Below are 16760 nucleotides of genomic sequence, written 5' to 3' on the forward strand. Positions count from 1 at the left end.
TCGCGAGCTGGCCAGGGGTCAGGGGTAGGTGCCCTGGGGCTCCTGCCACCGCCGCCAGGCCGGGGCCGGGACGCTCTGCTGGGCGCGAGGCCCCGCGTGGAAAGTTCAGGAATAAAAATATTTTATAGTAATGAAATAAAAATAAATGACCGGTGCAGTGTGCTGTGCCAGCTGCTCATGTATGGTGCTGCACCATAAATTCCTGTTTGAAGTGCCTGGGTTTTACCTTGGGATTTATGATGGCACGCCTGGTGCCAGCCTTTGAGGGCCCTTTTCGACCTCCCACTCTGCGCTCGTGGATGGAGCCATGGCACCTGGCTGGGAATCTTCCCCTGTCCAGCAGCTGGTGCCTGCATGGCCTGACCTGGGGAGCAGAGATCTGCCCTCTATTTTTTTTCATTTCTCTGTTTTTTTAAATTTCTCTCTCTCTTTTTTTCTTTTCTTTTCTTTCTTTCTTTCTTTTTTTTTTTTTTAAAGGCAGCATCCTTGAAATGATCCATAGCACTCTGGCTGGGAATCTATTTTGGTTTTTGGATTTTTTTTGTTTTCTCCCCTCTGCTTCACACTGAGAGGGCTGACCTCTAGGCTTCTGTGCACATATTGCAGGGCTTTGGATGGGGTGAAGACAGCTTTATCTGTCTCTTTTGCTGTGCCCTTGGAGTGGGCTTTGCTATGCATCTGGGGGCCTGAGGCATAGATGTGAGACAATGCTCTTCTCTTGATTTTTCTCTATGCGCGCTCTCTCATAGGGAGAGAAATGGTAACATCCACTTTATTCCTCTAGGTGTATACCTCACTATTCTTAGGTGTAGTCTAAACCCATGGTGCTTAACCTTTTTTCCCCTTTAGGCCTGATGGGTAGTGTCCTGTTCATCTGTGGGCTGGATCCAGCCAAAGGTCCTGATATGGCATATAGGGCAGGTGCTGCAGGCATCATCTGATCATGCAGAAGGGGGTCAGCTCCAATGTGGCCTGCAGTGGAAAGGAGCTTCATCTGGTCTAGTGGGGGGCTGGTTGTGGCCAGGCCCCAACCTGGGCCCACAGGGAGGAAGGGAGCACCGGCCAGCTTTGTGGGGCTTAGGGTTTGGGAATTTGGCAGGTGGGGGAGGGTGGCTGTAGTAATGGCCACTGCTCCCCTGCTACCAAATTTCTGAACCTGTTGGGAGCTCTGGGCCAGATGAGGTGGCTCCCTGGGTTGCTTTTGGCCCATAGGCTGGAGGTTGAGCACCCCTGGTCTAGATAAAGCTTTGCCAGTGGCTATAAGCCTATTATTATGCTGAGTTTAGTAGGGACAAACAGCTGCAGTAGGTGCTATTTATGCTAGTGAGGCTGTTACACCTGGGATGTCTCTGGGCTTTTATTTTATTTGGAAAAGTACAAGAGAAGCCAAAACAAGTTCCTCCAAACTATGTACACCACATTTTATTGGGATATTATGAGTTGGACAATATTTACAAGAGTAGTTGCATACAGCAGAGAATACACAAACATACTCACTGCTGGGTGGCAAAGTCTTGGGGCCCTCAGAGTCTGTCTTTGGGGTTTGAGGCAAATTCCAGACTTCCCTACCTGTCTGCCTTTGTATGGGGGAGTTGTATGCAGTTCAGGTTTAGATTTCTGTATTTCCATTGCTTTCAGAGAAGGATCTCTTGGCCAGTTCAGTAGAAAGCAGGGAAAGGAGTCATGGCTTGTGACAGTTGTTCTTTCTTAGGATATTGGCATTGGGTGTGATCACTGGCCTGTGTAGCTCAGCTCCCTTGAAATTGTCACTCACAAGCTGCTTCTCTCGCATGGTAATCATTTTGATTCTAGAAGCAGTTCAGTCTGATGGAGTGACACCCAGAACAGCAAAAAGGGATGGGGGGGTGTTCAGGACACCTCAATAAGGCATCTGTTTAAAACTTGGAAAGCAACAGAAAAGTAAATACATTGCATTAGTGCGGCTGTGCTAGCAGGTGCAATCTAAATGTTGCCTTTGGTATGCTTTTTGGAGCTCAGACTAATGAAACGCCAAGATAGAAGTATACTAGTAAATGAAACTTTCAACTAATGTAAAAATATGAAACTGATCATACCAAGCCCTGTATAAATAAACAGGATAGCAGGTTCATTTTACTAATCTTAAGTTTTACCTGACGTGTCTAGCAATCAAAGGAAACAGAATTGTAGAAGTCCATGTTTTCATGTCTTTTAATCTATTTGAGAAATTCCTTATGCCAGTGGTTTTCAACCTGTGGTAAGCAAATCCCCTCTCTTTGTACGTGAGACAGCAGTACACCTCTCTGGAGGCTGACATTGGCTCCAAAGATAAGAAGCTTGAAACCCTCTGGGTCAAGCTGTGGGGTGGGAGAGGCAAGGGGCAGGGGTGGGTGGCAAGCTGAGAGAACCAAACTGTTTACCATCCGCTGCAAGGTAGACAAATCAACCAGCAGGACTGAAGTCCTGGACTTCAAAAATGCTGACTTTGAAAGGCTCAGAGCATTAGTAAGGGAGGCGATGCGGGACCAGGAAGGGAAGGTGAATGGGGTGCACACCGTCCGTGGCTAGCACTTGTAGGGAAATGATCAGGAAAGCCAAAGCAGTGACTGAATTTACATTAGCCATGGGAGTCAAGGACAATAAGAAGTCCTTCTTTAGGTATGTAAGCATTTGAAGGAAAACAAATGGAAGTGTGGGACCCTTGCTTAACACCTCGGGATAGCTGGTAACCGACATTGAGGAAAAAACTGAATTCCTGAATGCCCACTTGATTTCCCCAGAACTGGGGGAAAGACAAACGAGATAAGGCTTATAGGGGGCATGCTGGGGATGGCAGCCTCCCCACTGTGGGTGCTGAGTCGGTGCAAAACCAGCCAGAAAAGCTAGACGTTGTAAGTCAGCAGGACCATATGGACTCCATCTGAGAATGCTGAAGGAGCTGGTTGAGGTCATCGCAGGATCCCTGGCAAAGCTCTTTCAGAATTCCTGGCACACGGGACACCCCTGAGCATTGGAGGAGGGGCAACATTGTGCCCACCTTCAAGAAGGGGAAGAGGGAGGACTTGGGCAACTATAGACCAATCAGCCTAACTTCTATCTCAGGGAAAATCCTGGAAAAGCTCATTAAAGAATCTATGTGTGATATGCTGTGCAAGGTAAGATTCTGAACAACAGTCAGCATGGCTTTGTCACTGGTAAGTCTTGTCTTACCAATCTGATCTCCTTCTGTGAACAGGTCTCTCACCACCTGGCCATGGGAGATGAGGTAGATGTTATATAGCTAGACTTCCGAAAGGCTTTTGATCTAGTATCCCACGATATCCTTGTGGGAAAACTGGAAGATTGTGGGCTCAGCTTCTCGATGGTTCAGTGGGTGGGAAACTGGCTACAGGGTAGGACCCAGAGTGTTCTCATGAACGGATCTGTGTTGTCCTGGCAAAGTGGATAGTGGTGTTCCTCAGAGGTCCGTGTTTGGACCAATGCTTTTCAACATCTTTATCAATGATTTGGATGGGGGAGTGAAAAGCTTGCTAGCCAAGTTCATGGACAACACCAGGTTATGGGGCTGGGCAGTGTTGCCACGCCAGTAGATGGGTTGAAGATACAGGCAGACCTGGACAGACTCGAGAGTTGGGTAGACCAGAACCAGATGAAGTTTAACACTTCCAAGTGTAAGGTGCTCCATCTGGGGCAAACAACGCTCAGCATACATACAGGCTCTGTGGTGACAGCTTGACTTGCACCACGGCTGAAAGGGACCTAGGGGCATGGTTGACCATCGCGTGAATATGAGCCATCAGTGTGAGGTGGTGGTCAGCAGGGCAAATAACACACTGGCATGTATCAACCGATGCATCTCGTGTAAAACTAAGGAAGTGATACTCCCGCTGTACTCAGCACTGGTGAGACCGCAGTTGGAGTACCACATCCAGTTCTTGGTGCTGCACTTCAATAAGGATGTGGAGAAGCTTGAGAGGGTCTAGAGAAGAGCCACCCGTATGATCAGGGACTTGGAAGGCAAGCCATACGAGGAAAGGCTGAGGGACCAGGGGCTCTTTAGCCTAAAGAGAGGAAGGTTGAGAGGTGACTTGATAGCGGCTTATCTCTATATCAAAGGAGTGCATCAGGAATTTGGTGAGTAACTGTTCACTAGGGCACCCCTGGGGAAGACCAGGACAAATGGATACAAACTCCAGGAAGGCTGCTTCAGGCTTAATATCAGGAAAAATTTCTTCACAGTTGGGGTGTCCAATTGCTCCCAATTATTGTGGAATAAACTCACTCCAGCGGTGGTGCAGTCATCTATCCTGGAGGTTTTCAAGAGGAGACTAGACAGCACCTAATCCCAGTTCCTGCCTAGAGTAGGGGGCTGGACCTGATGATCTGCAAGGTCCTTTCCAGCCCCTAACAATCTATGAGTCTATGTCTAAGGGGTCTGTGAAAGGTAACTATGATCAATCAAAAGTATGTGAATACACGCTCTTGTAGCAAGAAACCCTTTTGTCTGCCCCCCCACCCCCTAAATATGAAGCTTCTCCACATGGCAAAAGCCCCTCTTTTACTCTTTGCCCCCTTTTGGGGATGCTTTCTCTCTTCTACCTTGTCTTCCTTCCTCTCTCTCTTTCTTTTATTATACCATTATTATTTTTATATAAGGTGTATTTGTAGTGAAAGTAGAGCTTGTAGATGCTTTTATAAATGTACTTTAAGTTTAAAAGTAAGTTGTACCATGTAACAATGTTAGCAAGAGCAGGAGTGTCTGTATGGAGCAGGTCCGTGAATGAATCATGGTTGATTGTGTAACACAGTTACTAGTCTGGATAAGCATGTTAATGAGCGGCAATTAACACCTACAAAATCAGAGACCAAGGAGAGGAAAGAATCAATAAAGAGCCAGGAATTCCTGGAAACTTCATTGTTAAAGGTATGGAAGCCCCCGTTTGAACTAGTCAATGCTGGAAACAGACCCTTGGGGCTGAAATACCTGCTGTTCAACCACTTCCAGAGCTCTATTCATCAAGGCAGTGAATCAATCAAAATTCATCAACATACTCCTGAGACTGCACGTACCTGCGGACATGACCCCTGGGGCTGACACCTGCCATCCAGCAGCTACCAAGAGGGACGTCCCTAGAGGTCAACAACTCCTGGATCGGGTAGGCCTGAAAATTGGGGGGGGTCACCAAAGTCTGCCAGAGAGGGATAAAAAGCAGCAAAGACTGACCCCCAATGGTGCCCTCTTTGACCTGACCAGCACCCTGCCTGTCCAGCCAGAAGGACCAGCCGGTGAACCCCTTCTGAAGCAACATCGCATTGAAAGAAGCCTCAGCTGGCTATTAACGGCAGACCCCAGTGCTTGGGGATAGGTATATGTTAAGCATAGGTGCTTAGTGTTTATAGCTAGCTACTGTGAGTGTATGTGCATGTGCTTGAGGGGATCAGCACCAAGGTTTATGGTCTGACTTCTGCATCCGTCCAATAAATTAGAATGTTATGATGATCCTGTGAGTTGATGCTTTGTAGCCAACACACTTACAATTCAAATAGGTCCTCACCTCTATCTGAAACATTTTAGGGGTCTGCAGATAAAAAAAAAAAAAAACAAGTAGGGAAACCACTCTCTTACACTAGTGCAGAGAACCATTGGCTTCAGTGGGTGGTTCAGCCACATGGCTCCTATTATAAGTCAGGGACCCTAGCTTTTAGCTCAGGGGTAGGCAAATTTTTTTTTTTTTTTTTGGCTGGAGTGCTGAAAAACCCACAATATCTACCTTGGAAGGTGCCAGAGTGCCGGTACACCAGAAAAACAAAATGAGGGCAGGGGTACGTGGCAGGATGCCCTGCTTGCTGCCCCTTGCCCCCCAGCCCATGCTGTATGGCTATCAGCAGCTACCCAGAACCTGGACCAGCTGCAGCCAGGAGGTGGCTGCAAACAGCTGCTGCCTTCCTGCCCCAGCCCCAGCTGCCTCCCAGACCCGGCTCTGGGGAGGCAGCAGACACCGGTGATGCTCCCTGCTGTGCTTCCCTTGCACATGCTGCACTCCCAGCCCTGCTGCCCTCCCCTGGGTGCCCCAAGCGCAGCGTGTGCAACCCAGAGTGGCAATGCACTGAAGGACTGCACAGGGAAGCTGTCTGCTGCTGCAAGCGCTGTGCTGCCCGGGTCACACTTCTCCAGTGTGCACGGGAGCAACGTGTGCAGTACACAGGGTTGAGCCCCTCACTGCTGCCCCTGCCTGCAGGGTAAGTGTGGCCAGGGCAGAGGGGAGCTTGGAGTGACAGGCAGCTTTTTGTGCCCCCTGCTATGCCAGGTTTCATGTGTTGCTCTGCAGAAGTGGCAGCAAGGGCAGCACAGTGGGGAGCATCTCCGGTATCTGCTGTCTTCCCAGAGCCCAGGGCTGGATCTGGGGCTGGGAGGCAGCTGGGGCCAGGGCCAGGAGGCAGCAGCTGTTTGCAGCCTCCCGGCTGCAGCCGGCCCAGGTTCTGGGTAGCTGCTGATAGCCATGGAGCCTGGGCTGCTTGCAGCAGGGCTTCCATCCTCCCAGCCGGCTGCTGGGAGCAGCCCAGGCTCCATGGCTGTCAGCAGCTACCACAAACCTGGGCCGGCTGTAGCTGGGAGGCTGCAAAGTACTGCTGCTTCCCCACCCCGGCCCTGGCTATCTCCTGTCCCTGGGCTCCAGAAAGACTGCAGGTGCTGGCTCTGTGTCCGTTGGGGCCAGGGCCGGGGCCCACTGGCAGTGAGAGGCTGGGGCTGTGGGGCTAGGGCCACTCAACAGCACGGGGCTGGGGCTGGAGCTGGGCTGTCGCTAGTGCTGGGATGGGGCTGGCGGCAGCACCGGGCTGAGCCTGGGACCGTGCAGGACTGGGGCCCGTGGTGGTGGTGCTAGCTAGCACTGGGCCTATGCAGGGCCAGGGCTCGTCAGCAGCACGTGGCCGGGGCCTTCAGCAGTGCTGGGATGGGGCTGGGTCCCGCGCAGGTCCATGGCTCCGGCCCCATCCAGATGCTGCTGACGGCCCTGACCTGGCAGTGGCACTGTGCTGGGGCCAGGCCCGCTGGCACCACTGCCACGGCTGGGGCCTGGGCCCAGCCCAGCCCAGCCTTATCTGGCTGCTGGGGTCTGTTTGCAGCGCTGGCCCTGGACCTAGCCTGATACTGCTGATGGCCCAGGCCTGGCAGCAGCACTGGGCTGGGGCTGGTGGCAAGGGCTGAGGCTGGGCTTGCTGGCAGCAGCATGTGGCTGGGGCTGGGACTGTCAGCAGCGCCGGGATGGGGCCAGGTCCTGCACAGGTCCACAGCCCCAGCCCTGGCCTGGCAGTGGCTGGGACCAGCGGTGGTGGTGGTGCTGGCTGGGGCCAGACCCGCTGGCAGTACGTGGTGGGGCTGGGGCTGTCTGCAGTGCTAAGATGGGGCCCCAGCCCTGGCCCTGGCCTCATCCCAGCACTGCAGACGGCCCCAGCCCAGCAGTGGCAGTGTGCTGGGGCAGGCAGTGGAGGTGCCGGGCAGGACCCGGCCTGCTGTCAGCATGTGGCTGGGGCTGGACCCACGGGGATGGTCCCGACCCACCAGTGGTGGTGGAGGTGCCAGCTGGGCCAACTGGCAGCGCCAGATGGGGCTGGGGCCTGGCTCGCCGGCAGTGTGTGGCTGGGGCTGTCAGCAGCGCTGAGATGAGCCGGGGCCCCAGCCTCATCCCAGCCCTGCACTGGCCCAGCAGCAGCGCTGGGCTGGGGTGGGTGGAGGCAGTGCTGGCTGGGCCTGGGGCTGGGTCCGATGGCAGCACTGGGATGCAGCCGGGGCCTGTGCAGGTCCACAGGCCTGGATCCCGGCCTCATGCCGGTGCTGCCAGTGGCTCTGGCCTGATGGCTGTGGTGGTGCTGGCTGCACCCGCTGGCAGCATGTGGCCAGGGCTCTCTGTAGCACCGGGGTGGTCCTGGCTTAGTGCTTGCGCTGGGCCAGGGCCCGCAGTGGCAATGGTGCTGGCTGGGGCCAGCCTGCTGGCAGTACGTGGCCAGAGCCTGCAGCAGTGGTGGTGCCAGCTGGGGTCTGCCGGCCAGCAGCCCAGGGCTGGGGCCATCGGGGCAGGGACAGTCCCCGGGCCGGTGCTGGTGCCGGTACCAGGCTAGGTTTGGGACCAGGAGCTCTTACCTGGCTGGGGTCGGTGTTCCGGGGCTGGGGTCCAGTGGTGGCAAGCCTATCTAATGCAGGAGTCTGCAGCAGCACAAGGCTGTTCCTGGGCAGCCATGTGCTACTCAATCTGGGCACGCCTCTTCCTGCCCCTTAGGGCTGGAAGCAGCCCACGTGCCAATAAAAACCATGCCACGTGCCACGTTCGGCACACGTGCCGTAGGTTGCCAACCCCTGTTTTAGCTCATGCCTTGAAGGTATAAGGCTGTGCATGTTATTTTTAGGGTGTGTTTGTTCTTAAAAAGTGAAGAAGACTATGCCTCTTGGTTGTTTTGAGTTTAGTATGAACACTCTCTCTAAGCCTCTGCTGCTCTTGGGCATTTTGGGCCTAAAATGTAAGTGGTATTTGGAATTTTCAAAGTCCACTATTGCTGACTAACTAACTTAGTTTTTAACTTGTTCCCCATTTGTTGCCCCAGGTGTCCCACTGTAGCCTGAGGCTCCAGTCATGCTTTAGGACACTGCAGTCAGCCCAGGCATCCAGGGCCACAGAGAAATGGAGCCACCAGCACATGACCTTCACTGCAGAAGGGTGCAACTGTACCACTGCTCCCCACTTGGATTCCCCCTGCACACGTACCCTCACTTTGTTCTGGCTTGTTTGGCCTCATCAGAGAGTCTCAATGTTTTTATTCAAGTCTTACTTTTTAATGACTCGAAATGCTAAGTTTCTAGCCTTCATGGTTGTAGAAAAAAATCTGAAAAATACTAAAGTTAAAAAAACAGAAGACCTACAGCTTCTTTAAACTATTTTTAAAAATTCAAAAAGTATAAGCAAGGGAAATAAAGTTCCAAGTAGTCAGGTTGTAGTAGGCTGGGGGTCTGGAGGGCCACAAACTTTTTGTGTTACTTTGGGTAAATGACTTGTCTATTGTGTACCTTTGCTGTTTATCTATTTAATGGAAATTAAAAGCATTTCACCCCCTTCACAAAGGCAATGTGAGGATGAATACAACTAAGATGGATGCTCAAATGTTGAGCAGATGTGGCCTGTGGAGCCATAGCATCTGTGGGTCCACATAGGTCTGTGGGGCTCCTTTATGGGATGGGAATATTGGCAGTAGGGGAGCAGTGGCCATTAATATGGTCACTGTCCCTCTTGTCAAGTTCCCAAACTCCAAGCCCTCACTGTCAGTGACAGCAGGGACACACTTCCCCCCACAACCACTCACATCTGGATCTGGGCTGACCCATGCCTTCTTACTGTCCCCCTACTCCCTTCCACTGTAGGGCTGGGTTGTGGCTGCGCTGCCCCCCCGCCTCGTCCACCTCCATGTGGCTGGATGGTGCCTACTGGGCCCAGCCTGTTGCTGGATTGGAACCACTGGCAGGATCCACCCCATGGACAAATGGGGCACTGCCCATCCGGCCTGTGAGAGTAAAAGGTTGTGTGGCACTGGCCTAAGATTATAAGGAACATGGCGATAGTAGTAATGGCACTATGCAAGTATCTAAAAGTATCTGTATTCTTCAGCATTTGTTCTTTTGAAAGACTTCTCATGACTGGAGTTCTGATTCTTATGAGGATTTTGTGTGTGGGGTTGGCAACATGGACAGTCTAATAAGGGTTTGATCTTGCATGTTTCCATTCTGAAATAACCAAAAGCTTGTATCTTACAAGGATCAAGACATTTCTGTTTTTCCCTAAACCTTCCAGATGAGTATATGGTTGCTGACTTTCTCCATTTGGCTTGGAAAAGCACAAACTCCTGACTTTTTGGAGGAGGACCTGACTGCTGTAGTTTTCTCTACTTCTCTCCTTGGAACTGAAATGAAGGATTTGTCAGCTCCACCATCTGAAACTCTGCTTAAGCAAGCAAGGAAAAATACAAAATGTAGTAGGTTGCTCTACTTGTTAAAACCCATCTTGGCATAGGGCAGACTTTTCCATCTGCAGGCTACTGAAGCAATTGCCCTCAATCGGAAGGAACGTGAAAACACGGGTGAAGCTCAGTGAGGGTAGATCTCTTCAGTAGAAGGTGCTTGATTGTAGACACTTAACTGGAACATGAGTCTGCAAACTTGAACTGAAGCCTGGTGTTTCTGACTGCAATATAAGCATCTTACTGCAAAAAAGAATATCAAGGGACACACTAAATGAGCAAACACAAGAATGTAATAAAAGTGGGATAACTGGAACCTCTGGAAAATGTAACTCTTATAGAAATGCATTGAAGACATTTTAGAGTGCATAAAAGAGATTTCTGCTGAGAAATCATGCTTTTTATACTGACTTACGTTGCAGTTCCTTACAGAAAAGATGTTAGCAGAGAAAAAACATCTTTTTTCTATTTAAAGCTTATTTTGTGTAGATTTGTTGTTTTACCTCTGTGAGAGCTGTTCAAGAACAACAGCAGTAGGATTGTTTTTGGCTGTGATGGTCCAAGATGGCGGTACTCAACCTTCTGGCTGTGCAGGCCAGATGAGTGGCACAGGTTGGTTCATGGGTGTGATCCAGCATGCTGGATCTGGATGTGGAATGACTCCAGCACTTGGTGGCATGATCTAGCTTAGGTGTGGGCAATTGTTTAGGCCCCTGGGCCACATAGGCAGTTTTGAGGAGCTGTTGTAGGTCAGTCAGCACCACCCCCCTCCCCAAACAAGCTTGCCACTCTTGGAGCCCATGGCCCTGCAGCTCCTCCCTGCCACTACCATCAGTGCCCAGTAGCAGCTGAGCACATAGCCCTGGCCCCAGCCCGTCCCATGCCAGCTCCAGACCAGGCTGGAGGGTAAGCACCATTGGATCACAATATAAGCAAGAATCAAGGGGCTTTTTTTAGTGATGCTTTTTATTGGACCAACTGTATAATCACCACCAAAAACCTTTTGCTTCTCACAAGAGCAACAGGAAGTAAACATAAAACAAAGCAAGTGATTGTGAACCTCAGTGGGAGTGGATGCTAGGTGCAAGGAGTTCTTAAAAATGACTAAAACCTTCTTATGCCTTTCTGTTTGAGGGTGATTGCGTCCACTGTAGTTTTATGTTTCATTTTGGGGGAGGGGATGTGAATGCCCACACACACACATACTTGAATCTGTGGAAAGAGCAGCAGTACAATTGGATTGACCATAATGGGATCTATATCTGGGTTCTGTGTTTGGCTTTGTAGAGCTGCAGTATGACCTTTGGAACCTCATTTTATGGCCTGATTTCTTTGTGCAGAATTAATGAGCACCTGCATTTCCAAAGAAGTCAATACATTCTGTGCTTTGATGCTACATGCATAGGAAGGAAATAATATTATTATTTCCTTTTATATAATACCATAAAGTTAAATATGTTGTGCATCAGATCCAGTGGTTATAAGCACCATTGAAAAGACTAACTGTTTGCATTTCACAGCACTGTTTGTTGGAAATAGATAAAATTGTTATCGTTTTGTATATTTACTGAAGTGTAATTTTATATATTTACTGAAGTATAAAAACACACTCTAGGTTTTTGTTCATGTTGTTGTAGCCGTTTAATGTGTTTAATTTTAACACCTGATATTTCTTTTCAATACAGACAGTTACAAAAAATGTAAAAGTTTTGTGATCCAAGATACAGGTAAAACTACTTTCTGGACTGCACGGCTACCCACTTTTCGTTGAGTAGCATAAGTAAAGTTGGATTTAGAAATGTCCATAGTATTTAATGGACTTCAATTATTTTTTATAGTGTATTTTTTTTTATACTGCACTTTAAAAAAAACAACACCCCCCAGCCCCCAAATCCTCTCCAAAAAAAACTTGAAGCTTTTTTCTGTCTGTTTTACCAATTTAAAATAATTGAATGTTATACTCTAGTAAAGGCTAGCTCACACTGACTGCCGGTTTGTATGATGTGAGGCTGAGTCAGGAAACCTTACAAAATAGTTCTGTGCAGTATTCCAGTTTGCAGTATAGGTAAAAATAAAGACATTTGCCATTATATTCTATAAAAATACTCTTTTTATAGAGAACATAACTGTATTGCTCTTCAGCAGTCAAGTTTGAGTGGCTTAGTAATTCTGTGTGGCATTTTGGCTCAGCAGAACCAACATGATTTATAGATTGGATTTATCACTCCTCTAAAGGACTGTGACTCTAACATTCAGAGAGAATGTGTTTGTGTATGCATTGGTTTCTAAATGCAGTTTCTGTGGTACCTTCGTCTCCAAGTTGACTGATCTTTTGGCTCTTTATCTGTAAATTGTTATAAGAGTCATAGTACTTGTCAGCAGGAGACTTATCAGGTAAACGTCTTTCCCGTATCTTAAAAGAGAGAGATGGTATACATAGAGTAAAATACATGCTGTTGTGCCCTTTCTCATGATTTAAAGGGCAAAATCTCATGTTATATCCTTTTGTCAGTCTTGCACTTGAAAACTCACTTTTTTTAAAGTGGTAACCAGAATGTATGGCCGGAAGTAAGAGCAGTTGTCAGTGACATAAAGATCATAATAAGTACTACTGAGTTGTGTTGTAAAATAAAATACTTAAGTTTCATGCATCTGGAGTCGGTTTCTTAAGGGTAATTGAGTGACATATTTTTATATATGGGCTGGTTTATAGGAAGTGTAACCATTTTTTATGAAAATGAGATGGGACTTATCCTTTGAATCTTATCATTTGTGGTAGTAACACTTCAATAATACGATGCTTGATCAAGTAGAAATATAAAATCTCTTGGGGGGACAATAATACTTCATTCTGATAGAATATTTAAAATTTCTTCCTCCTTCCTTTCAATCCCAGTGTTTACCTTGGGAGGTATTTCTCAACTTCAATCTCAAAACTTGGTATTTGAATGTCTCCTTTGATCATATTTTCACCTTAAGTCCATCTTATCAGTTCGACTGGATCTGGGTTTTCAGAATGGGTGAAGCTGGATGGACGTACTGGCTTCAGTCAAATATGTGAGATCTTAGTGATGCTGGGGTCTCTTTTATTTTTTGTTTGCGTTTTGGCATTGTCTCTTTCCTGATATTTGTCAAATGCAAATTTAAGTCACTTGATAATTTGTCACAGTAAACTGATTATTACAACTTGGTGGGGATAGAGGAAAACCATCATATTGGCTCCCATACACAGTGATATACGCTAGTGCCAAATGGAGTAGAGGAATTGCTTTCCTAGACTTTTCAAGTGACACTCCTGTTGATACAACAAACTATGCTGTTGGCTTTTTTTGAAGCAAGAGCTCTTGGGACAGGAGCTTAAACTAAAAACAAAGGCTGATGAGGAAAGAGAGAACTTCTTTCGTTTTAAAATAGGCTAACTGAGGGGAGAGAAGCTTTATGCTCAGACAGTATTGTCCCGCATTTTCAGTTTTTACTGGTTCTCCCCTCCCCACGGATTAGGGAATTTATTTTTTATTGAATTTATTTGGCTTTTACTGATTTACCTCTGTGTTTCAGTTCATTCAATGTTACCGGTTACAGTAAAATCCCTATTAACCGGCATGAGTGGGGAATGGATGGGGGGGTGCCGGTCACCTGAGGCACTGGTTTTCGTCCAGATGTGAAAGGGTTGGGAGGGGGCAGTGGCTGCGCAGGGGCTAGGGGAGGGTGGCTGGAGCTGCTGCCTGGGGGCACGGGGCTCCTGGCTCTGACCCTGGGTGAGGTGGGAGGGCCCACAGGAATTGCTCCCGGGGCTGGTGGTTTCCACCTGCAGCCCGGCGGCTCTGGCTGCGGCTCTGCCCTGGGCACTGGGAGCTGGGAGCCTTGGTGGAGAGGCAGGCAGGAGAGCCCAGCACTGCTCCCTATGGCTGGCGCTACACCCAGCCACTTCGCATGGGCCTGTGGGGCTGGAGCCACTGCCGGGGGGCATGGGGCTCTCAGCTGTGACTGGGTGGGGCGGAAGGTGCCAGGGTCGGAATTGGCACCCTTTTCCCCCCCCCCAAACTGGGCCATGTGCCACTCCCCACAACCCCTGGGCTGCGCCATGCTGTGGTGCAGGCAGGTGGTGTCAGCTGCTCTTGGGGCCATTGCAGCAGGGGTTGGGGCTGCGGCCCTGGGGGGCTGTGCTGGGCTCTCCCCAGAGGGCATGTGCCCCCGGATCTGTGTGCTGGACGAGAGCGGGCAGCCTCCTGCCCCGAGTACTGAGAGGAGCCTGGTGCCGCAGCCTGCTCTCGTCCTGCACGCAGATCTGGCCTCCAGGAATAGACTGGCACAGGCCTGCAGCCCTTCCAGGGTGCACGTAGCAGCACAAGCCGTGGAAGAGCTGGTAACTGAATCCAGGCCCTGAGTTTCGTTCTGGCTTCTAAGCCAGTGATTCTCAACTGGAGTGCCACAGCATGCTACGGTGCTGTGCAATCCTTTTTAAGGGTACTGCACAATATTAGCATTGTTAAGTGTGCAGACATCTACACCTAGCATGAAATCTTTTGACCTATTTGGGGTCTTTTCAAGTTCTTTGGTGTAAAAGCTAGCATTTTCTAAGGGGTACCTTGAGTCTAAAAAGGTTAAGAGCCACTGTTCTAAATTGAGATGTCTTGCAATTCTTCTTTTTTTTTTTTTCCCTATTTTCTTTATGATGAAGGTATAGTAGACCTTTCCATTTCATCCTGAGAACTTGTGTAATGTAGGGCATATTCTGTCTAAAGTCCACTGAAGTTGATGGATGGATTCTGGAAATGCGGAATTAAGGATTCAACCACACAGCAATGTGGGAAAGCACAAACAATGCACATTTTACATGTACCACAAAAAGGCAGCTGGACTTTTTTTTTTTTAACTCTGACCAAAGAGGGCAGCCATTGAAACTGTAAAGTAGTAGACTTAAAACTGAGTGAGTACTCATTTACCAAAAGCACAGTTTAACCGGTGGAACTCACTGTCATAAGATACCAGGTATATCAAAGGCTTGGTAGGATTAAAAGTTGTTTAGACATTGATGGATTGCAAAGAAAATACAATGCCAATTTTTTAGGATATAAACTTCTGAATCATTAACTCTTTGGGACTAGAAAGAAACTTCCTAAGCAGTCTGTTTTATTATGGATTCTATTCTTTCTTCAAAAGTATCTGGTCTGGAGAAAGATGAACTGCCATTGGTGGTCTTAATTGGTATGCTGATTTCAGAAGTTTCTTTTATATATCATCATATGTATATAGAATAATAATATGTAGGTTTGCTTTTGATCCAATTATGCTCTTGACAGTTGCATGACAAATAAGAGCCTGGTACACCTCTAGTTGCCTTTCCCCTAGTGAAAGAGATGGTCAGAGGACCATATGTGTAAGCTAAGTATTGTGATGATATCTATCTTAAGCTGACAAAAATGGGAATTTCCATGAAACACAATTTATTTTGTGTGTGTGATAGATATAGATGAAAGAGAAAATGACATGCAGTCACAATTCGTAGGCACATGGCCCTCTGACCATCCCTTTCACAAAAGGAAAAGCAACTAGAGTTATCAGGCCCTTATTTGTGTAAAGCAGTCTTCCCTGCCCAAGTGTGGTGAGGCTGGACCCAATAATCTGTAAGGTCCCTTCTATCCCTAACAACTAGAACTATAAAGGATGTTATGTGTTAGTTTTTCCAGCACGACTTAAAAAAAGGAAAAAGAAAAAAAATATCATGCAGAATTATCCTAGCTCTAAGTGTGTGCTTGATATCTCTTTAGGTCTTTTGGTATTGGGGAAGGTAAGTTTTTGAAGAAAGACTGAGTAACACTTTAAACTAACATAACTTGAATTAATGACTTAATATTCCTTTTTCTCTACTTAATACCACATTTATCATTTTCCTTTGCTCACAGTAATTAATTTTTATTTCAGAGAAATGGCAGAAGAGAGTATATTCCAGAATCTCCTGGCAATCCTGATGAAAACCTCAAGTGAAATTGAAATGGCCTGCAAAGACTCCTGTGAATCAGTAAATCTAGACATGGACCTGCTGCTTATAGCAGAATGTTTTAGGTGCTTGCGGAATGCCTGTGTCCACTGTGCCAAGAATCAACATATTATAAGGTATAGTTATGATCCATGCATGCAGTTCGGATGTTGTTAGGTTCTTGTCCTTATAGAGGCACTGTCCTGGACAGAATTCCCTAACAGAACATTCAGGTAAAAAGAAAAAAAGAAAAAAAAAAAAGTTTACAAAAGATACAAGTGTCATAGTGAATTTTACTGCATTGAGATGGAGCAAAACATTTTCTTAGTCCTTCGTGTGAGCCTGTTAGTATAAAAAGTTATGATGGTTTTATTCTTTTTCTCTTTTTTCGTGTGGGGGAACCTGCAAAATCAGAGGAGCTGCTATACACCCCACTCCTGCCAATTTTGTAGGTTCCTCCACGTGCCTGCCTGCTCCCACTGCTTGCTGCTCACTCCTGATCAGCAGGGATGTGAAAAGCACGGTTTTAAATATGGTGCTGTCTTTGCCTCTTGGTTGGTCAGCAACAGACTGAGGGGCTGCCAGGGCCCCATAGCCAATCAACGGCAAGTGGCAAAAATGGCGCTATACTTAAAATTGCGGTTTTCACCTCCCTGCCAATCATAGTAATAAAACTACTATGATAGTATCCATATTTTTGCTTTCCTTACTAGAAAAAGGGCTGGAAATGGAATTTCCTGGAGTTAACAATAATATTGTTTTCAATATTATTTATACTGTTACTTCTTCATTTCAAATG

General features: G+C 47.8%; 1 protein-coding gene and 1 long non-coding RNA gene across 4 annotated transcripts in view; both read left to right on the top strand.

Moving 5' to 3' along the window:
* Positions 1 to 16760, top strand: part of ATXN10 (ataxin 10) — a 305417-nt gene that overhangs the window by 5329 nt on the left and 283328 nt on the right. For 2 of the 3 annotated variants that reach the window (XM_019515933.1, XM_019515934.1), the window contains exon 2: positions 15907 to 16098. In XM_019515933.1, coding sequence (XP_019371478.1) covers positions 15907 to 16098 — 192 coding nt within the window. Of the gene's footprint in view, positions 1 to 15167; positions 15190 to 15906; positions 16099 to 16760 lie in introns of those variants that run through there. The other variant, XM_019515935.1, reaches the window with a different exon arrangement.
* On the top strand, positions 5216 to 5479 carry LOC109296518. Its single transcript, XR_002096970.1, has 2 exons — positions 5216 to 5331; positions 5363 to 5479. It is a non-coding gene; the product is annotated as an uncharacterized LOC109296518 (long non-coding RNA).

Source organism: Gavialis gangeticus, unplaced genomic scaffold, assembly GCF_001723915.1.
Source record: "Gavialis gangeticus isolate Ggan-Ray unplaced genomic scaffold, GavGan_comp1, whole genome shotgun sequence".
Lineage (NCBI taxonomy): Eukaryota > Metazoa > Chordata > Crocodylia > Gavialidae > Gavialis > Gavialis gangeticus.